We start from the raw sequence: 23,237 nt of genomic DNA, 5'->3' as shown, positions 1-23,237 counted from the left end.
TCACCTATCGGACTAAATCTCTAAAACTATTTTTAAGAAATATGAGACTCTCCAAAATTTTGAAATTGGAAGAACTGGTGTCATTGAACCACGATCTAAGTCATCCTGACAACCATAATGATAGTAAGAACTAGATCTACAGTGCATGGACAACGTGACGTGTTGTGGCAACCTTTGTTCGGCTTTCGCTGAGTAAAGTGTTGCGAGAGCAAAACTTTAGTTTTGCTTCCTTGCTTCGATTAAACGCTGAAGTTGTTAATCTGTAAGGATCTTAAAATAAATACTAGGTACACAGACTCGCAAAAGTTGCAAACCCCTCATCGTTGAAGATGATTGTAGCCTAACAGCTGTTTATTGCTTACAAGTCCCCCACATGTCTTATCAATGGAACCAAATTGTTCTCACAATCAAATACACCGGAAGCAAATAGAAGGTAAACCAACTAGCAAAAGTTGAGAACCCCTCATTGCTGAAGATGATTATGAGATAACAGCCGACTGTTGCTTAAAACTCCCCTATATGTCACACAATTGGTATCGGCCTATTTTGGTTTCAGTGTGTACCTTACTACTGAAGTTCTCAACCCCTTTAAACTTTCAAACTGGTATATCTCATGAAGGAATTTTTCTACCAAAAAAGGATGACATATACTTTGATCAACTCATCAAGAGCTATCGACTGCCGTCGAAAAAAAAAATCTATCTGTCTTAGCTCAAAAGCTGACTTTTTTGCCGTAGGCCAAATTTCTAACGTCATCACTTACAAAGGAGCAATGAAAGGAGCAAACTCTTAATTTCTATATCAATAAGAGAACTTTTAAAGTTTAAGAGGTACATCTGATACCATTTCTCTACCGCAATCCCAAGTGCGAAAAACCAAATGATAAACTCTGTTGAAATCACGAACAGAAACAGGTAGAAATAATAGATGACAGCACTTTTGGTTTCCACTCTTTTTGTTCTGTTAATTTTTCTATTTATCCCTTAAAGAAGATGTATTGGCTGTGGGGCTGGGTAACTGCCGCGTATATTTAACACTTATAGATTTTAGTCCATCTTCAGTTTGAAACTGGTGCCTGCTTGCTTGCTTGCCTGCTAGAATGGAGCCTTCCACTCGAAAGCAGAAACATGGTTTGATGGAACGAAAGCTTGACTGCATAACTTCAGATAGTTCTCTCTCACATAGGCAATAAAACTCCAAGTCACTCCACACACTATATGCTCTGGCTCAAGGACAAGCAAAAGCTATCCTTTTTGGTCCCAGGCAAGAGTTCTAGAAGCTTTCCACCACAGAGGTTAGACCATTACTACTTTCTAGGAATAAGCTGAAATTGGAGTGCTAGGAACAAAAAAAGAAAAAAGTGTTGCTCTCGCAACACAATTCCTAAGTTGTTCCTTTCTTAATGCATCAATAGGGTTGCAGTCCAAAGAAAGACATGGCCTGTCACTAAAGGAAGAATATCTCGAGCCGTAAAGAGGACTTTAAAAAACCTGTCGAACCTATCACAGTAAATGGGGCCCCCTGGAATAAATCAAATATTCCGACAAAACCATGAAAAATTTTGGGCTTCGAAAACCGAGACAGATGGGAGCGCCTTAGATGGTTAATAAGGCTTTATTGTCGATTTTTGTTCATTTTATACTTTCATTTCTTGCGAATAAAATATGTATGTATTTCTTTATTTTTATTTTTGCCTTTATCCGGAAGAGCCTTTATCATTGACCGTAACTTTTGTTGTTGAATTAATATTCCACTTACCTCCCCAGATTAAACTATCTTCTTAAAAACATGTGTATCTTCGAATTATAGTCGACTATAGGTAATTTGACATTCGTTGTCATTATTTGAATTTTTCCCAGCCCTTTTAAATGCATTTGAGAAATTAAAAAGAAATTATTGTAATTTGGTCCCCTTCATTACCAAATTAAAAAAAAAATTGACGCGTTTTAAAGTTTGTTTTGTAGAAATAAGCTTTAAAAACTACCCCTCTCCCCTAAGCAAAATCCTGGATAGATCATCTCGAAAATAGCGACGAAGACCACACTGCCTTTCCATAACAAACAAATACAACGTAGAAACAATAGGGAAAGTTTTTTCAAGACAATGGAAATTATTTATGTAGATATTTCTACATATATTTAATAATCCGTCCCACATGATACTTTTTGAAAACTCTTCACTCATTAGTAATGATTTGGGAATAAAACAGGTGGTTCGAGAATCAATTGAAATTAATCTCAAAATAAATAAAAATATTTCTTTGAACAGGGACTTGGGGGAATACTCACTAAATTCTTTATACTCAAATTTAATTAAAAATGATCGAACAAAATATTCTACTAAACCAATTTATAATAGTACTGAACCAACTACGAAAAGGCCTTTGAGACAGGCTGCTAAACAAGCAAGATTAGCTTTAAGAAATTGCATCTAATCATTTTATTCTCTTTAGTTTGAATGAGTTTATATTTCTTCATTTCATTCTTTTCGCCAGTCCTGGTTGAACTTCGCTGAAGTAAGGATGCTAGGGCTATATTTAAAAAAAAAAATGTTTCAATAAGTGTTTTTATATTCAGTTTTAATTCTCACAATTTGATGTAAGTTCTTTTATATATATATATAGTATTGTATTGTGCTGAAGACAGCCCTTGGACATAGGCCCGAAATATCTACATAAATAATTTCCATTGTCTTGAAAAAACTTTCCCTATTGTTTCTACGTTGTATTTGTTTGTTAGATCATCCCCTTCGTAAAATGAATTTATACCAATGATATGGTGCCCAGAAACATTTCTGTAATTTGAAGTCAAGGCGATCCTGCTCCATTCTAACTTCAAATTGCGTTATGGATTTATTTTTTTCTTGTCTGTGTATTCTTGGATTCTTTAAATTCCGGCTGTTTTAAGGGGGAGGGGATTAAAACATTCGGAAAGTACAAAATTGTGAAGGACGGCCCCCCCCTCTGGGTTCTGTAAAATGTTTTCAGGTCCTTCTTCTGGGGACAGTACCAGGATTTTATTCACAATCAACGGAGTTATTTTTCTTTCCTAAACATTGGATAAAAACGATTAAACAACGAAAAAATAGAGTAATTTTATATTAAAAAATCTGTCTTGTAATTTTAGGTTGACATTAAAATTGTTCGTTTTTTTTTGAAGACAGCATATTCTTTTGGGAATGCCGCTAATGCGCTAGTTAACCAGGATCTTAATTAACAAAAGATCAAAAATTGGCTTTAAGGTCACATTCCTCACTTGTCGCTTATACAAACCGATTATCACCTAACGACGGATTATAATCCAATGAAGCGTTAAATTTACTGGTTCTTTAATAGTGAAAACATGACAACCTTACCAGCATTTACCGGCATCAAAGTATAAATCTAATTATCTGTAGCCCGACAACACTGTTACAAATCAGAGCCCTAGCTAAAGTTTTGTTTTTAAACACAAAGCGATACAGTTTGTATTTACATTTTGAAATCTTGCAGACCCAATGGCGACACTGTTTACTCTGCTCTCTTTGGCTTAAAGCGTGCTTAATTAAGAAATCCTTATTCCAGTTTGGGGGAAGGTTAATTTTTTCTTAAGAGGGTGGGGGAGGGAGTTTACAAAAACGCTTTAAAAACGCATCAGAATTTTGTTTATATGCATTACGTTACATTTTTACAACTCGGACAAACGTTTCAAGGGGGGTTTCAAACCCCCTACCCCCCCCCCTAGATACGGCCTTTGTAGGGAGGAATCATTTCTTAATAAAACAAGAAAGCTTTGCCTATTCCTTTATATCTAAATTAGCATCATTCCTTAATAAAGAGTAAAAAGTGAGGAATGAACAAGTTTGTGTTTTTATGGCACTTGGTATTAACCAAGTGACACATAGCGATCGCAAATTCAGTCGGTCAGTCTGTCTGTCGGTCTGTTCCGGTGTTGCTACTTTAGGCACTTCCAGGTAAGCTAGGACGATGAAATTTGGCAGTCTATCAGGGACTGGACCAGATTAAACTAGAAATATTCGTTTTCCCGATTTGACCATCTGGGTAGGAGTGGGGGCCAGTTAATTCGGAAAAAATTGGAAAATGAAGTGTTTTTAACTTACGAGTGGGTGATGGGATCTGAATGAAATTTGATATTTGGATGGATATCGTGTCTCAGAGCTATTATTTTCTCAGGCTCGTATCTTTTAATGCGTAAGACTAAATTTGATGAAACTTATATATTCAATATCGGTATAAAAATCCGATTATTTTGATGCATCTATTAGTATCAAAATTCTGTTTTTTAGACTTTCGTTTACTATTGAGTCGGGTCGCTCCTTACTACAGTTCTTTACCACGAACTGTTTGATTAAAACCACGCAAGATCGAGCTCCGATTTGTGAAGACATCAAAACAACAGTTAGAAACGTTGAGGTAGAGCATGGTCTGGATTCAGGAGATCAGGTCTGGATGTGGAGCATGGTATGGATCAATTCCAATGTTTAAAGTGCTACTGCGGAATCTTCAAGCTCTCCTGACCTAGCTTTGTTGCAAAAAAATCTCCACTGAATAATCAAAACCACCTGCTAATTTCAATACAACTCAGGAGTTTAAAGTTGAAGGAAGCGAAGGATAATCGGTTCCCGAGCACCTGAAGGATGTTGAACAATGATCCATAAAAAATTCAGTAGTTATAGCTACAACCCACTAAAGAGTAAATCACGGCCCATAGTAACCAGAAGCTTCAAAAGGTGTTAAAAAAAAAATCTTTCAGCGAGAAAGAATTGCGAATTGAGGCATGGTAACGTTTATTTCGGTTAAACGTCACTATTGTTTTCGCAATAGTGAAAGCTTATTGGGAAAACAAGTTTGTATGAATTTAGAAAGAGACATTAATGTCTCGAAAATAACGTCAGGTTGAAACGAAAATTGCACCATTGGAATCAACATGGTCAAAATCCTGTATTGAGAATTACAGTCCCCCACCTTGAACAACAAGGAAATATCTTTTTGTATGAAAAGCATTAGATGTGTTTCCTTTTTCTCAGGGATGATTGTACCGAGCCAATGGTAGTTTAGTCTTAGTCTTGGGAGAAGCTCATTTAAAAGGTGAATCACAGGCCTGGAGTTCGCAGCATTAATTTATTTTTTAACACAGAGCGTCATGAACGCAATCCAATGAATTATTATGTTTTATTGTTTTTGTAAATATTTGTTCCACTCTGTTGTAAGTATCTTGTTCACACAAAAAGATCGATGCAGTTGAATTGTGTTGATATTATCTCCGTCATTTTTTGAAATAGACCGCTTTAATTAGTGGAAGGAGGTGGTTATTCATTAACCTCATAAAAAGAGCGGAACTTTTAGGGCCCGGCCTGGACGGTACCCATGCTAGATGCGCCACGGTTTTTTCTCTCTCCAGATAATCGTATTCTTAGCAGAATAGCTACTTCAGTGCATGATCTAGACTCGAAAATAAAACTAAATATGAGTTAAAAACTAAATATATATAAATAATACCAGATAACTTTTTGACAGTGATGGTATTATGGATAACATTCGACATATTTTAAGTTCTACTTTGTTGTAATTGTTAATGTTAATTCCTGTTCGTGTATCAGGTCCTATATTGCTACCTCCTTAGCCACTATTCATAAATCTTGTCTGGTACTCAAACAACTGTCCTTTTTAGGTCTATCCATCTTTTGTCGATCTCAAAGTTTAGCATACAGAAGGTGATCTTTTGTTACTTGGTTCACAGTGCAATTGTAAAACAATCTAACTGTAGGTTCATGAGGGTGTTTCCTGCAGACATAATTTTTTGTTTTGTTTTGCTGCTACAGAATCTTTTGCCATGATAGGTCACTCACCGGCTGAATGGTATATGTTACTGAATAGTTTAAAAACACACCCATTAGCGCTGAACAGAAAATATAATTTTCTAAAAAATTACCTTTATTCGTGAGAATTCGTCCTGCTATCTAGTGTCAAAAATCAACCAACGACATATTTTGGTAAAATATATTGCTCTCTGGGTTTTTTTTCTGTTATTTAATACAAAAATGTCGTGTATGAATGCTTTTGCATTATAAATTTCAATATTTTTTTTTCTTTCTACCCAATATTATCTCTTTGTTTTGGAATGTTCGTTTTATTAGATAAAGTGTCCGATTTGATATGAAGATTTTTGAGTTTCTGGTTCTGGTGCATTTGCTTATACTGCCTGCGACAAGTATGTTTTTCCGTAAAAACGTACATTTGCGAACCCAGCGCAAAAGCTGTAGGCTTAAACTCAGGTAAAGCTTTCAGCTGCATGTAAAGTGCAAATATAAGCTTCTTCCCTTGGATAAATTTTAACTAAACCAGAGCTTCCTAGCTGGAGGTGTGCACACCATTTGGGGTGCAATAAAGATTTACGGAAGTTTATTTTCTGATATGAACACATAGAATATATAGATGGAACAATGGATATATAAAAAATAATGTCGAAGCATTAACGTTGTATTGGCTTTTTCTAACAGGGGTACAAGATCTTACTGTAGTATTCAAAGAGGTATTATTGCTGCTAACAACTCATTGCACCATCAGAACGCCTTAGCTCTGCACACATCGTCTTCCCCCTATTTATAACTTAATTCCTCACTTCCTCCTATGGACGGGGGCAAATATCCAGTATTTTATTGGGGCGGCAAGAGGGGTCCATATCCAGATAGTCTAGGGGCATGTGATATATAATATTTTTTTCTCCACATTATTGGGGGGCAACTCCCCCCCCCGCAAACAAAGCCCCTGCCTATGAAGTGTCCACTTATTTTAAATCTCTGTTTGTGGACTCTGTCCCGTCCATTCGAGGGTGACCTACTTTCGTTTATTCGGACCGAGAACAGGGTTGGGAATGCCTGACAAAATTGTAATCAGTTGCGCCATCTGTGAAACAGATTCAAATCTAACTGCACCTTCAAAACATCAACCTATCCAACGGCTGAAAGATTCAAAACTCCCCTTAGTTCGCAAAGCCATTAATGCAATATTATGTCAGAGAAAGAAGCTACTTAATTAGGCAATATTAAGTGTGCTCACCAATAGCAGTTGAAAATCCGCCATGTCTATAGTAATTTACGCGTTTTTAAAGGAATTTTTTTTTAAGCTAGAACCCGGACTGTTATTACATCCAAGCAAGGTTCGGCATACCAATTCTAGACTATAATCCTAACTACTTGCATACTAGAGTCGGCTTCCTTTCATATACTTGTGTGTGTCATTATAAGCGTTTAACAGGTGCCGAAATTAGTGAGTATCAATGTTTAGTTGAGCGGTGATCTTTGAACACATATTTGACATATAGGATTGACATTTCCGTTATGAAGATACGAATTTAATGAAGTGTAATGGGACAAGGTTCATGCTACTGATGTGTATGTTGTAACTAGTACTAATAGTAGGAATTTCTAATCGATTTGGATCAAAACAATTTTAGCAAAATTAGTTATTGGTGTAGTATTATTTCCGGATGAGCTTTTAAAACCCTTATGGCAAAAACTTGCTTCGACATTATGTATATCTTGCGTTGCGAGATATTTTGCCTTTTTAACGCGTAGGTCTCAATCTAGAGATGCACTTAGGTGGAAGTCTTCAGTTCTTACCCATAAAAGTCCTACCCTGTTCGCGATTTTTCCCATAACTTCCTATATTTTTTACATTTTTTTTTCGAATTGCATTTTTTTACATTACATTGTTTTACTTTTTTTACTCTTATGTTTTTTTTTAATTGACCTTACCATGCTCAAAAAATGTGAACAGACACGGACACATATGTAAGGGATAGAGAGCCCGGTACGCAGTCCGGAGAGAGAGCCCAGGTCCATCAGAAATTCGAAAGTTTCTTGAATTTATGAACACCCCTGATTTAAATTATCATATTATTATATTTTACTATTTTCCCTCCCTCCGAAATATTCGTTTATTATTGTCTCTCCTCCCCCAATTTTTTGTAGGTACATGTCTAGGTTCTCCCCTCCCCAAAATATTGTGACTTTTACGATTTGTCCGACAGTTTCTTAAATTGTACACAGATTTGGCTGTTGCTTGACTGCTTAACTAAGATAAGTTATCCCATTACTCGACTTAAGATGGTGGGAGCAGTGAAGATGTTAAAAGTAGAATAGCTAAGGCTCAGGGTGTTTTTTCACAGTTAAAAAAAGTTTGGAAGAATATAAAGATAAGTCTACAAACCAAGATTAGAATATTGGAAGCTACAATGATGACAGTGGTCAAATATGGCTCTGAAGCATGGGCACTCTAAAAAACAAATGAAAATTTACTAGATGTTTTCAAGAGAAATTGCCTACGGATTGTCCTGGGTACCCGGCTGACTGACCGTATTTCAAACAGTAGGTTGTACGAAAAGTGTGGTTCAATCCCGCTTTCTGGGGCTATAATGAAAGAAAGGTTGAGATATATAGGCCACGTTCTACGGATGAAGGATAACAGATTACCGAAGATTGTCCTTTTTGGCCAATCGTCTGGGGCTACACGAAAAGCAGGTCGTCCTTGTCTGGGTTGGGAGGATGTCATAAATAAAGATTTAAAGGAAATGGGAACTTCCTGGGAGGGTGTAAAGAGGGAGGCTTTAAATAGATTAGGTTGGAGGAGGAGCGTGCGTAGCTGTGTTGGCCTCAGGCGGCTCGGTGCTGCAGTGAGTTATTAGTAGTAGTAGTATTACTCGACTTTATACATACAGCTCCTGAATTACAATAATATTATGCGCATAAAAAAGGCGGATATTCATAAAAGGTTTTGGGCCCGTGTTCCTTCAAGTCTCGATTCAACGTCTGTTTTCAAAGCTAAGAAAACTACAGTCTATGCTAACTGAGTACTAGTGTACTGGTAACAGAAATATGGTAACTTGAAAATACCTTCACTTGGTCAAGTTTTGGCCACCGTAGATAGATTCCTGAAAGTTTCACCCTTCGTTTGTATGTCCGAAGCCTATTTTTGATAAAATTGTGATTTACAGAACTATAGAGTGATAGATGAACAGGTCCGTATCCAGAATTTTTGTCGGGGATGGGAGGTGAGTACAAACAAACTTTAAAAAAACTAGTCAAAATTTGTTTATACACCTTTTTATTACGTTTTGACGAGTCTAACAAACATTTCGGGAGGGTGGGGGGTCAAAATTGCTACCCACCGGATACAGCCTTGCACATGAAATTCTTATCGGTGTTTTGTATTGTAGGCTAATTTTTCTCTTCGATTTCAATTCATAACTAAACGTCTTGGCTCCTCATTTGCTTAGGTCTTGTTGAATACCCCATGCAGCGGTGACTTAGCTTTGTAACGAATATCTCCTTTTAATTGACTCGTTATAAAATACTATACTTACAATCACTTTCGATCAAACACCCTAAATTCAAACTCCAATCCAGTTAAGACTGATACAATGCAGGGAATATACACAAAACAATTGGCAGGAGGATTTAGTGTATATTTGCACAGAGGCTCAACTTTTACAGGCAAAAGATCAGAGATATGTTCCAACGAAGGTGCCTCAAAAGTGTGTTACTTTTCCCCCTAGATATATGTCATATTTCCCTAGTCTTCTCTGCGTGACGGCAAGGGCTCTGGGCTTCACTTATATGTGGAAAATTGTTCTACAGTTGAAGGGATTCTCCATGTTTAAGCCTCTCTCCCAAAATTGTAGAAGTTATCCCAGTGTATATGTGTTTAAAAACTGCTACTAGCTATGAATCAACAACCTATAAGATAAGATTTTCCACAGGAACACGGGACTCTAACCCCACTACCAAGAATATGGTCAGTTATGTCTTTCTCGGAATTGATAAAAAAGTTCAAACTTCAGTTCATTTTTGAAAGAAATGCGAGGATTATGTTTACTTAAATTGTCTCCGAGTTTATTCCTGGGTCTAGGAATAATTGGTTATAGGCTACTTGGACATTTTTGAACACAGAAGGTAGTTTTGGTGCTGTCAGTAATACGCTGCTCAATGCCGCAATTATCTAGATGTCTCTGAAGCTTTTGGTAAAAATAATCGCAGTTATTTAGTTTGTGGGTGAAAATTTTCTCTCAATGGACAAAGCTGTTCTAAAAGTGACTATATTAGTCATGTGATCGTCATCTATATAGTCATGTATTTAGTCATGTATCTAGTGAGTATATTAGTCAGTGACTATATTTAGTGACTATTTACCAATTTTCTATGATAATATCAAAGGAGCACTTCAAATTATGACACTTATTAGGAAAAGTTTAATTAACCAACCTAAACTATTTTAATAACTTATGGTTATGCTTCAAATTATGTTTTATTCAGAAAAGTAATTCCAGTACAGGTAAATACGTGCATGTAATACCTCTATCCTTGTTAGTATTATCTTTGTTAAATTGCCTTAGATCCCAAATTTGACCTTCATGAGCTTCCTGAGGTACCCAGGACGTCTAAGAACAATCATAATCAAGATCAGCGTCATTAGGTCCTTCCAATCGGGTTCAAGCATTATATGAGATCTGCAGAGCAGTGTGTGTCTGTCGTTTTGTCGCAGTGTTTTTTTTTTTTTTTTTTTTTTTTTTTTTTGATGTTATCATTAGTAACTCCGCAGAGTGATTATTTAGGAATGCTAGAATAGTTATTACAGAATTATGATTATCACTTCAAAGATAAATACGGTGAAAAAAGGACATTTCCTGATCATGAAGATATTTTAATCTATGATAAATCCGTCTGCACCTTTTTAGTGCGATCCCGGCTTAGAATAAGTTAAAGATTGCCTTCTTCTTTTTATTTCTTGCAGATCATTATTCAGTCAGGACAGCAGCCCTCAGTCCTCCAGCAGTTATGCCAGCTACCTTTTATCTACTTTAGTGACCCATCAAGTCGCTTAGTCCTATTCCCCACACTTTTGGCCTGCAGCATGGAGAATGTTGAAAATAAAGCTATCATAGAGCAGGAAATGAATTATGAGGTTTGTTGTATATTTAAATTTTATAGAGAAAATGAAGATTCAGCTGCTGTTTGTAAATTCTGATTGCTTGAGTTAAACAAGCCTTTAGAACTGTTGATTTTTGAATTAAAGTCAAGTTGCCGTTAATCCATGGCTAAATGGAGGAAAAGCAAAGACAGTCTGAGTGAAAGGCACAGCTAGCATAACCCTTTTTCAAGTATGTTTAAAAATGATGTCTTTTTCACTTGTTGATAGATAGTCTATCATCCATCCATTCATCTTAGGGCAGAACTAATGTAGATAGTCATAGAACTTTAGGGATTCTCTAGGTCAGAGGCACAGCTTTTTAGCCCTTTTTCAGGAATGTTTAAAAATGATGTCATTTTCACTAGTTGATAGATAGTCTATCATCCATCCATCCATCTTAGGGCAGAACTAAGGTAAATAGTCATAGAACTTTAGGGATTCTCTAGGCCAGAGGCCCAGCTTTTTTACCCTTTTTCGGGAATGTTTAAAAATGATGTCATTTTCACGTGTTGATAGATAGACTATCATCCATCCATGCGTCTTAGGGCAGAACTAAGGTAAATAGTCATAGAACTTTAGGGATTCTCTGAGTGAGAGGCAAAGCTAGCATAACCCTTTTTCAAGTATATTCAAAAATGATGTCATTTTCACTTGTTGATAGATAGTCTATCTATCATCTATCCATCCATCTTAGCGCCGAAATAAGGTAGATAGTCATAGAACTTTAAAGATGATCAAGATTTCTGGGTGGACTCATACGGACAATGTCGACTGGACTTGAATGCAAAAGGGGGGACTGAATTTACTTGGATTCACAGCCAAACAAGTGACTTAAGCTTAAGATGCGTTAAGATGACCTAGTCGTGTAAATAAGGAATAAATACATTCTGAGACCATATGCCATAGATATGCCATATGAGACCGTAAATAGGTGAAAAAACGAGTATTTTATCAGCCAGTAGCAAAATATGAAAAACAAGCAAATATTTCGACAAGGACCTCCGCCAAGTCGTCCTCAGTGCTCAAAAAAAGAAAGAGGAAAAAAAGAAACAAAGAAGAAACAACAGCAAAATCTAACCTTTTTAAGTGAACTGCACGAGAGGAAAAAAGACACTGAATCAAACAACAAAAACCAACTTGAAATCAATGAAAGAGAAGTTACCAATTAGAATGATTGAATAAGTATCCTTTGCCTTGCAACAGATTTCGCCTATCTACAATTTCGGTTTTCATTAGATATGCGGACAGGTTATCTTAAATTAGACTGGGCGAAAATATTCATAGAGTATTTTAATATTAAATTATTATAAATATCTCAATTGCCTCTTTAAATGATTGCGGTAGACTCGGATTTTTACATGATTACGTGAACATATTTTTAGAACCATGTCGACTAAAGAAATTACTACCCCTCTTTTTACACAAGGAGGGTGATTTGACGAGAAATGTAGACACCGATCATTACGGGTCGGCTTTCTATATATAGAAAAATCAAGGCTAGGAATATTTTTTATAATTAAAACATCCAAGAAAGGGAGCTTTCCCGAATCTTCCAGTTCTATTGTAAATTGAAGATTCGAATCGAAAGAATTCAAATGTGTCAAAAAATCTTTTAGAAGAATATCATCAACGAAACGAAACCAGTGAGAGTGTTTTAAGGGGAAACTATTCAAAGCAGACTGTTCTATGAAATCCATGTAAAAATTTGCCAAAAAAGGAGACAAAACAGTGCCCATGGGTAGGCCCTTGACCTGAAGGAAATTTTTTTCTCGAAACATAAAATATGAAGAGAACTTGTTGCAAAGACGTACAAGAGTCATTATTGTGTCAATTTTCAAGGTTTTATAATCTGCCCAAGTAGAATTTTCCTCTAATTTTCTTTGTTTTCTGTTCACATTCATGGACATCGCATGAAGTGTTCATGGAAATTGCATCAAAACTAGATAAGATAGTTTTTTCTGTTATACTATGATTTTTCAGCTTCTCAACAAGATCTATGGAATGATCTGAGATCTTAGATCTGAATCTCACGATCTGAGATTGGGAAATAAAAATGACAACTATTCAGCTCTAGCCCAGCATATATACGAAAATCCTGACCATTTAGTTCTTTTTGAAGAGGCAACTTTAATATCTACCGTAAATTGTCTACCGCAATCTTTTAAAGAGGCAATTGAGATAAAAAAAAAACTTGACGGAGGTCCTTGTCGAAATATTTGCTTGTTTTTCATATTTTGCTACTGGCTGATAAAATCCTCGTTTTTTCACCTATTTGTTTTTTCTCTTTTCATTTTTTATTTCCTTTCTTTGTTTTCATACGTCAAATAAGTAATAACTAAGAATAAGGAGGGGATGTCTATATGAGTAAATTGACCGAGTGAATGGCTTCTCTTACCCAAATAGCATTACTTGTGAGGATGAGGAAAGCAGTGAGGTTATAAAAATTAGTTTTGCCAAGGATAGGCTATTTTTTACGGTTGAAAAAGTATGGAAGAACAGGAATAATAATAGTATAAGAGATAGGACGGTAATGTCAATTATGACTGAAACATGGGCTCTTCGAAAAGCTGAAGAAGATAAATGCTTTTTTTTCAGAAGAGATGTATAAAGATAGTTTTAGGGAATAATTTGAGCACCCTATTGCATTGATAGATAACAATTAGTTACTCATTTCAGTTTGAAGTCCACATATCAATGTAGTAAGTTGTAAAAATTTGTCTTTTGAACCCACTGGCTAGGGCTATAATAAAAGAAAGACTAAGGCGTGTAGGTCACATTGTACAGCTGAGGGATGATAGTCACCTTTTGGCAAGCTAGCATTTTCCAAATGAAGAGCAGGGCCTCCTCGAATAGGATGGTAAGATGGTATAAGAAAATATTTAAACGAAATAGGAACAGTGTTGCCACCCCTAGTGACTTATCACTATTCCTAGTGATTTTTTATATTGTCGTGACAAAAAATTACTAAATCAGCACATTAATCACTAGACTATTGAAGAAAATCACTACATCAACCAAAAAACACTAAAATCAAGCAATTTTTTCCTCAACAAGTGACAACCCTGGATAGGGACTTCATCTGAAGGAGTAAGCAGTTAAGCTCTAAACAGAAAAAGGTGGAAGAGGAGTGTGTGCAGCTCAGTGGGCCCAAGGCGGTTTGGTGATGTGGTGAATTGTCAGTAGAAGCTAGGTGTGATGGGATTACTAGAAAGTAGAATATGTTATAAACGTCAAATAATAGTTAAAGTCTGTTTTCCAGGTTTTTTTTTTTTCACTTCATCATTTGAAGCTGTTCATGGGTGGAACTTGTGCGTACTTTTGCTAAACGGTGTGAGATTGTATAAAAGCACGAGATACTCAACTGGGTTTCCCAAAAGTTGCTTCGAAGAAATAAATAAAGCCTGAAAATTCATATTCATTTATTAAAAATGGAAAATAGGTTATTTCTACTAAATGCAATTAAACTTCTGCTTCTCGCTAAAGCACAAAGCACCAAGGTCACTGAATAATAAAAAAAAGTTGAAAGTATGGTTCCAGTGGCGTTAAATGGGGGGGGGGATTTGCCCTCCACCCTAGATACTGAAAAATGCCTTTTTTTTACTTTCTCAATTAGGGGATTGAAAAATTCCTCCCCCAGATTTTGAAAAATAATCTCTCCCCTGAATTTCCATGATTTGATGCCACTTGTTGGACCGGTTTCTATTCCAAGGAAGATCTAAGATCCTTATATGTATAAAATTATCTCAATGTTAAGCTATCCGAGGTCACCACATTGAATTAAAAATTTAAATCTTGCCTGTTATGAGTTGCCGAGTTTTACCCCTCCCCCTGGCGCCGGTAGATACGTGGTTTATAGCCTTCCCCATCCCCCCAAAAAATATGTGTATGATCTTCCTCGTATTTTTATATTATTCGTTTATTTTCTTGCCGTTTTATTATTTCCCTCCTCCAGTGAAGTGTTGTTACTCTTGGAAATAGATCCCCGCGTACATGCCTCCCTTGACTCCCTAACCTCCCTTTAGTAAAATTTCCAAGATGCGTGTCCGGCACAGGGCTTTGTAGTTTGCGGTAGGCCTATATTTGCCAAGTTACAATGTAATTTTGATTTGACCATGTTTAGTGTATAAACGCCCGTTATGTAAGTTACAAATCAAGAAAATCACAAGGATAAAAAAAAATCGCTAAACTAAAATATCTTCTCTCCCTTTGATTTCATTTAATAGCTGATTATTATATAGTGAAAAAAAACCTGGTACGTTAAGCATGAATTTACGCTTACATATTAGTCTGTATGACTGATTTTTCTCGCGTTACTCGCATATTTTACCATCATGGAAAAACCTGTCCCCGCCCCCTCAGTAATTCGACAATCATGATCTGCGCCTGAAACTATTGGAGCTTCAACTTATTGCCAATACAAATTTTGTGTTCGAGATCCTTGGGCTATTTTGTAACTTGGGTAATGTTCATCTTGTGAACATTTCAAGATGTGTATTTAATTTATTATTTTTCAGTTTTTTTTTTGATATCCTGCATTTTGTATGCTCCAAAGGGTATTAGTTTGGATTAAGACATCCTTTCAGTCCAACGATCCCTCGCACGATTAAGCCAAATACAAGAATGAATGAATTGATGAATTTATTGATTACCCAACGAATTAACAAAAATAATGACAGAGCAAAGAAAACGACAAAAAGAAAAAACTGAAGAAAAATCACAAAACACAACAAAACAAAGGAGGCAACAAATAAACCAAACGTTACATATAAATAAACAATACAACTAATAAAACCAATCACCCTGTTACTGTAGAAGTAAATTTTGCCACTGATGGTTATGAACCTTTGAATTATGATTTCGATTTTGCTTCTCAACTGCTACATATGGTTCTGCGTTCTTGCAGCGTTTAATCATTGTTGTATTTCGAGTCCCTGGGGGAAGGCGAAATAGGTACTTGGCAAACTTGAAATAATGAGATCAGTTTTCTTTTTTATATATTTGAGTAAAAATTTTCCAAATGGGAGCGCAATAAAGAGGGGCATTGTAATGATTTTATACAGAGTTGCAAGTGTTGTCCTATTAAGGCGAAGCTTCGCTTTAATACATGATGCATATTTAATGCAAATGCGGCGCTGAATATGAGCTACTAGCGGCTGATGAGTGTGCTTAAGGCCGTGATTAAGTGAACTTGAAAACATCGAGCTTCAAAATTGAAGTTAGGGTAGCATACTGTCTCTCAATTCTCTAGAGACCGTCGATTGTCAAAAACCCTTTAAATAGCACTTATTCATTGGCGAAAATAGCAGGTTAATTACACCAGCTTGTCAATCTGGTCTCTAGGGCGATCTGAAACAATTCTTTCTGGTAAAAAACTTGTAAAAATTTCAGGTAGCTGAAAATATTCTATGGGACTGTTCGAAAACAGGAAAATACATGAAAAAATGGTTGCAATCATCTTGCAGCTTATTGTCTTCTGCTCATGATAGTACCGATTTTGTTCTAAAAGCAATATCCTTCATAGAGTACACTTGTGAAAAAGAGCTAGACATTTTCTAGGATTTCTAAGCAATTAGAGGAAATAGAGCAAAATCCTTGCAAACATTTTGTAGCATCTTCAAGAAGCTACGGCCTGATATTAAAAGCGGTATCTTCCACCAATGAATACTTGAGTCCTTTTTAAATACAAAATTTCAATTTTAACATGGGATTTTCAAGTTCCATCAGTTCACTTAATCACGGCCTTAAGAGATGAACCAATTGGAAGTCCCAGGTATGTTATCTGATCGAGAGATTTGACTTCAGAGCTTTCCACATGGACTGAAGGGTGGTCAGGCCGAGTTTTTCCAGTTGAAAAGCACTATTTCTGACTTTCTAGGGTTAAAATCATGACCTGTATCAGCGGCCCTTGGCTTAATATTTCAAAGATCCTATTTAAGGACCGGCAGGTATTCAGAATGTCATCAGAATAAGACATAAGAGGAAGGTTAAGACAAGGCAGGATATTTTTGTAATAAGTATTTTTACTTCAAACAATTAGAAATGATCTTAGATGCCTGTTAAAAAGATACAGGTCGTGTAAAATCTTATGGTCATCTGTGCTTCGAGGTTGAAAATTCTTTTTATGCTAGCCAAAGAGTCTATGGGGTGAAAGGTACAAAAAGAAACGCATACTCTCTTGTTGGTTTTTAATGTACAGTGAAGAGATACTTTCTTCAGCTCAGGTACTAGAGGTACTAATTCCATCGTCCAAAAATAATATCCAGGTGCTGATAATATCAATGGGTTTAAAAAGACAAAATCCCCCGAAAACACCAAACTCAATCAAAAGTTAAATATGAGCGAAAATGGATGTTACTGCCCCTTCTACGACTCGAAATTTTTTGTGCCTCCTGGTGCTCGATAGTCGAACGGAAAAACTGTGTGCGACTCCTTTGCGAGACTAACTAAAGTTCTACTTAATTTATCCCCCCATTAGGCTACCCCATTTGGAAATTATACTCATTTTAAGTCTGCTTAGATTTGGCTGACATTATGTAATAAAAAAGAATTGCTTCAAATCCTTGAAGATTTATTGGAGCTGACCAAAGTAGGATCTTGTAACAGGTGGAATGTGGCAGTGTTTGCTAGTGGGTTTGCGTCCAGTGGCTCATCGTTATGACTCATTCCTTAGGCATAAATCTTAAAAAAGTAAGTGCTTTTAAACCCAGATGCCAAGCGTTGTCTGTATTTTAAGGCATTCTCCTCGGGATGTTTCTAGGACCGGGGTTGAAGTTTTTGTTTTTCTTCCTTTTCACGAGTTCTCCTAGTAGGTGGTTGTTATTGGTTTTCTCTGACTTATTATTGCCATGCGAATGATCTTCTTGAGAGAAAACACTTTCCTCCTAAAAATAGTCTACGTTAGACGGCCTTGTCACTCAACACCAGGTGGGGGGAAGCTTATGGCTAACTTTTATGACATCAGAGAACGTTCTGAATTTTTTAGCAGTTTTTATTCATATTTATCAATATTTCTCTTTGTTTGGCTCCCTAGAAAAAATCCCTACGTATTTTGTGGTGTTTATCCCTACTTCTAGGGAATGTTCTCAAGGAAGCACAGGGTTCAGAGTCCGTCGAATCTGGTAAATATTCGAAGCCTCCTGATAATATCCAATATTTTTCATACGATTCTACTTTACCCCCTCCCCTTTCCTCTCGCCGAAAAAGCTCCTTGCTTCAGGGGCTTCGAATTTCTTGTTGCCGAAATCTATATAAAAGCGGAGTTATTTTTCGACTGTGCTTCCGAAGGCTTCAGATAACTTACCGAACTCTATATTAATATTTACTATATAATTATATATTAATATCAGTTTTTATGGCACTTGGTATTAACCAAGTGACATATAGCAATCGCAAATTCTGTCGGTCTGTCGGTCCCGGTTTTGCTACTTTAGGCACTTCCAGGAAAGCTAGGACGATGAAATTTGGCAAGCGTATCAGGGACCGGACCAGATTAAATTAGAAATAGTCGTTTTCCCGATTTGACCATCTGGGGGGGAAAGGGGGGCCGGTTAATTCGGAAAAAATAGAAAAAATGAAGTATTTTTAACTTATGAGTGGGTGATGGGATCTTAATGAAATTTTATGTTTGGAATGATATTGTGTCTCAGAGCTCTTATTTTAAATCCCGACCGGATCTGATGACATTGGGGGGAGTTGGACGGGGGAAACCTAAAATCTTTGAAAACACTTGGAGTGGAGGGATCGGGATGAAACTTGATGGGAAAAATAAGCACAAGTCCCAGATACATGATTGACATAATCGGAACGGATCCGCTCTCTTTGGGGTAGCTGGGGGGGGGGGGTAATTCTGAAAATTGGAGAAAATTAGGTATTTTTAACTTACGAACGGGTGATCAGATCTCAATGAAATTTGATGTTTAGAAGGATATCGTGTCTTAGAGCTCTTATTTTAAATCCCGACCGGATCTGGTGACATTGGGGGGGGAGTTGGGAGGGGGGAACCTAAAACTTGGAAAACACTTAGAGTGGAGAGATCGGGATGAAACTTGGTGGGAAAGATAAGCACAAGTCCTAGATACATGATTGACATAACCGGAACGGATCTGCTCTCTTTGGGGTAGTTGGGAGGGGTTAATTCTGAAAAATTAGAAAAAATGAGGCATTTTTAACTTACGGACGGGTGATTGGATCTCAATGAAATTTGATATTTAGAAGGATATCGTGTCTCAAGCTCTTATTTTAAATTCTGACCAGATCTGGTGACATTGGGGGAAGTTCGGGGTGGGGGAACCTAAAACCATGGAAAACGCTTAGATTGGAGGGATCGGGATGAAACTTGTTGGGAAAAATAAGCAGAAGTCTTACATACGTGATTTAAATAATTGGAACGGATCCGCTCTATTGGGGGGGGGGCTAATTCTGAAAAATAAGAAAAAAATTACGTATTTTTAGCTTACGAAGGAGTGATCGGATCTTCATGAAACTTCATATTTAGAAATCCTTGTAACTCAGATCTCTTATTTTAAATCTCAACCGGATCAAGTGTAATTGAGGGGGGGGCAGTTGGGGGGACCGGAAATCTCGGAAAATACTTAAAGCGGTGAGATCAGGATGAAACTGGATGGGAAGAATAGAAACCTGTCTAAGATACGTGACTGACATAACCGGACCGGATCTGCTCTCTTTTGTGGAATTGGAAGGGGGGTTAATTATGAAAATCGAGGTATTTTTAATTTACGAAAGGGTGACCAGATCTTAATGAAATTAGATATTTAGAAGGATCTTGTGCTTTAAAGTTCTAATTTAAATTCCGACTAGATCCTGTGTGATTGGGGGGAGTTGGAGGGGGAAACCGGAATTCTTGGAAAACGTGAAAATTGGGGTGTTTTTATCTTATTAATAGATGATCGGATCTTAATGAAATTTGATTTTTAGAAGGAATCCATGTCTCAGAGCTCTTATTTCAAATTCCGACCAGATCTTTTGACATTGGGGGGAGCTGGAGGGGGAAATCTTGGAAAAACACTTGGAGTGGAGGAATCGGGATGAAGCTTGGTGGATAGAATAAACAAATGTCCTTGATACGTGATTGACATAATCGTACTGGATTCGCTCTCTTTGGAGGAGTTGGGGGGAGGGGTTCAGTGATTTGGCGAGTTTGGTGCTTCTGGACGTGCTAGGACGATGAAAATTGGTAGGCGTGTCAGGGAGCTGCGCAATTTGAATTGATAAAGTCGTTTTCCCAGATTCGACCATCTGGGGGGCTATAGGGAGAGGAAAAATTGGAAAAAATAGGTATTTATAACTTACGAGTGGGTGATAGGATCTTAATGAATTTTGATATTTAGAAGGAATCGTGACTCAGAGCTCTTATTTTAAATCCTGCCCGGCATTAAGCCTCTTATTTTCCTTTTTAAATCAATCTATTGATTCATAGAATTTTGTTAGAGCTCATACCATATGATCTGTTGGCTCTTAGCTCTTCTCGCCTCGTCACAAGTGCCATATGAGCTCTTAGCTCTTGTTTTTTTTTTTCTTTTAAAGTAAACTACTTTCAAATAAGGATAAAATCTTAAAATATTTGAATCTTGTAACTATTATAACTTCCATTGCACCTTTGAAGATTGAAATCAAAGCGGTGAATCCAAATAATACACTTAGCACGTGCAAAGGCCGAATCAAGATAAGGCTCGAGTTTTCAAAGCCGGTAGGATGTGCCCCTGTCGAGATGGCTCGCTCAGATCATACTTGCCTTATAACTTATGGACTCTTTGGAATTTGACAGATCTCATTTGAGCACAAAGGGTCCGGCGATTTTTTCTCGCTTCATAAAATGGATGTGATGGATGGGCGGGCTTTGAAAAATCCTTCATAAGTTTATTCTGTTATGCTCTTCGTATCAAGAGATCAAAAGTATATATTGGATTCTTTGAGTGAAAATAAATGTAAGGGGGCATCACTTTCAGAAATCACATACACCAATGACATGGTCAGTCATAAATCTTTGAAAATCTTTTATTTAGGGTCTCCAATTAGCTTCAAATAGCTCATAAAGCTGATAGACTATTTTAATTACCCTTACTCTATGCCTATCTGCCTTAGTTCTGCCCTAGGATGAATGATAATACTGTCTATCAACAATTGAAATGATATCATTTTATACAATTCTGAAAAGGGGATATGCCAGATTTTGCCTCTCACTGAGACTACCTGTCTTGGTTTTACTCTAATTAGCCATGGATTTCATGTTTTTATCACTCCCACTAAGAATCGCCACTTTCAGAAATCACTCACACCAAGTGGTGTGTGGCGGAAACCGTGCCAAGTGTGGCGAATTGAGTTTCACGTGTGACGTTTTGAGATATATACCAGGTGGCAGAAAGTAGGTACCCCGAGTAGATGCTCTATATATTTTAGACTAAGTTTTCAAGTTGTATTTTTCAGAGGTAGCTTTCAATCTCTGGGAACGGGTTGTTTTAAGAAAAGAGGAACTATTTACAAATAAATTGTGCGCTTTGTTCCCCTTAAACTCGACCCCCTACCACTGAAAATTCCCATATAAGCAGTAGGTCAAGAAAAAAAAATCGAAAATGAGGTTTTTGCAAGGCCAACAAAATTACTGGGAAAACAAGACGAATATTTCGGGAGGGCAGCCGCATCCCTTCTTCAGCGTTGTAGGAGAAACTCTCAAGAAAATATTTCCACGTTTTCTGATCAAAAATCGACAAAACTCATCATTTCATATAAGCATGGAAATATTCGAATTTTCCATAGGGGAATTTTCTGGGGGTAAACACTGGTCCCCGCCTCCTACGACACATTTACTGGCGTTTTGAGCTAGGAAAATCATAGCCTGTAATTCCTTTTATTGTACTAAAGATGTAGCAAGATTAAATACTATTAATTAAGCCCTCAAGAATAGTCAGTTCTTAATAACATTAATCTTGTGTTACGAAATCGTTAAAACCAAGTTAGAGCGTATTAAGTTGGGAAAAAAGAATGAGCTTTGAAGTCCTTTATTACTGTAGTTATATTAGTCACTGGTGCGTTGCGACTTCAACAGAAAAATTCAATAGAGAAAAAAAATTCATCACAGCAGTGAATTCAGGCTAAATGTAGGGGTATCGATTAAATCTGCAACACTAGATATAAATGCCAAATAAAATCAGGATCCTTAGATGTGGCTTAGACTATGAAAGCATTCAGTATTACGCCTGTATGTAAATTCGCCGTCCTCAGCACAAGATATAAAGAAAAAACACTAAACTAAAAACAAAGAAAAACACTATCAATATTAATAAGTACAATTGTCTCAACTGATCCACGTAGGGAAAAGAAGCTATTAGAGTTGATTCAATGAAAACATCAAAGCAACTGCTTTGGTTACATACAGGCGAAGTATCCGCGTTGTTTTAGTTTTTCATCTCTTTTCTCTCTACTAGCCGCATTCTCGTTTGTTGTCGTTGTTTGTTTTTTTTTTTTTTTTAGTTTTATCTCTCTTTGTTGTTTGTTGTCATGGCTGGTCAGTTCGGCTTAAGAAACTTTATTGGTCCATTATGCTTTAAAGCTAAATGTTGCTTTAAAATAAATAAAAAGGCATTGTGTTCATGGTTGCCAATAAGACACCTCAGCAATATATCGAGAACGACTGGAGTTATTAAGTTGAAACTTTTGAGGATACTACCATTGCTACTTCTGCTCTTGCAATTTTAATAAATAAAAAGAGTGTAAGTTTAGTCAGGTTGTCAAAAAGCATAAATATAATCTTTTGGGAATTATATTAAGATTATTTGTCAGGTCAACCTCAGAAACTATAAAAATAAATTAAAAATTATGCTGTGTGTGTCAGGATTTAAGCCAAGAATAAGCAAAAATTAAGTCAAATAATCTTCCAAGCGTAAAACTACCACAAATCACTATCACGGGGAGATATCCATTGTTCAGTCACTGTTGAGTTATATCCATTGTTCAGTCATATCCATTGTTGAGTCTTGCAAAGGCAACTAGAAACTCTGATTACCACAATCCAATGAGCCCCTTCGAAGTTTATACGATCGCTGTTTCTATATATACCTTATATGCCCCCAGGGCATAGCTTACAACCCTTGCCCTAAGGGCTGTTGGGGGGGGGGATTGTCTTCCTTAAATACATAATTTCCAGACCTTTTAATTACGTTGAACAAAATGGCTATTCCAAAATTTTGATTGGATGTGTTTAGGGAAATGGTGGGCGTGAAATGGGGGTTAGTTGCCCTCCAATCACTTTCGACTA

The 23,237-nt window shown here is 36.7% G+C and overlaps 1 protein-coding gene across 5 annotated transcripts in view; it reads left to right on the top strand.

Annotated features, from left to right (window-relative positions):
* LOC136035538 (S phase cyclin A-associated protein in the endoplasmic reticulum-like) overlaps positions 1-23,237 on the top strand; it is a 598,516-nt gene that overhangs the window by 568,810 nt on the left and 6,469 nt on the right. For all 5 annotated transcript variants that reach the window (XM_065717385.1, XM_065717386.1, XM_065717383.1 and 2 more), the window contains exon 22: positions 10,790-10,960. In XM_065717385.1, the coding sequence (XP_065573457.1) occupies positions 10,790-10,960 (171 nt within the window). The remainder of the gene's footprint in view (positions 1-10,789; positions 10,961-23,237) is intronic.

This window comes from Artemia franciscana, chromosome 14, assembly GCF_032884065.1.
Source record: "Artemia franciscana chromosome 14, ASM3288406v1, whole genome shotgun sequence".
NCBI classification, from domain to species: domain Eukaryota; kingdom Metazoa; phylum Arthropoda; class Branchiopoda; order Anostraca; family Artemiidae; genus Artemia; species Artemia franciscana.
Note: the sequence above shows the minus strand (reverse complement) of the source record. Positions and strands in the feature narration are given on the sequence as shown.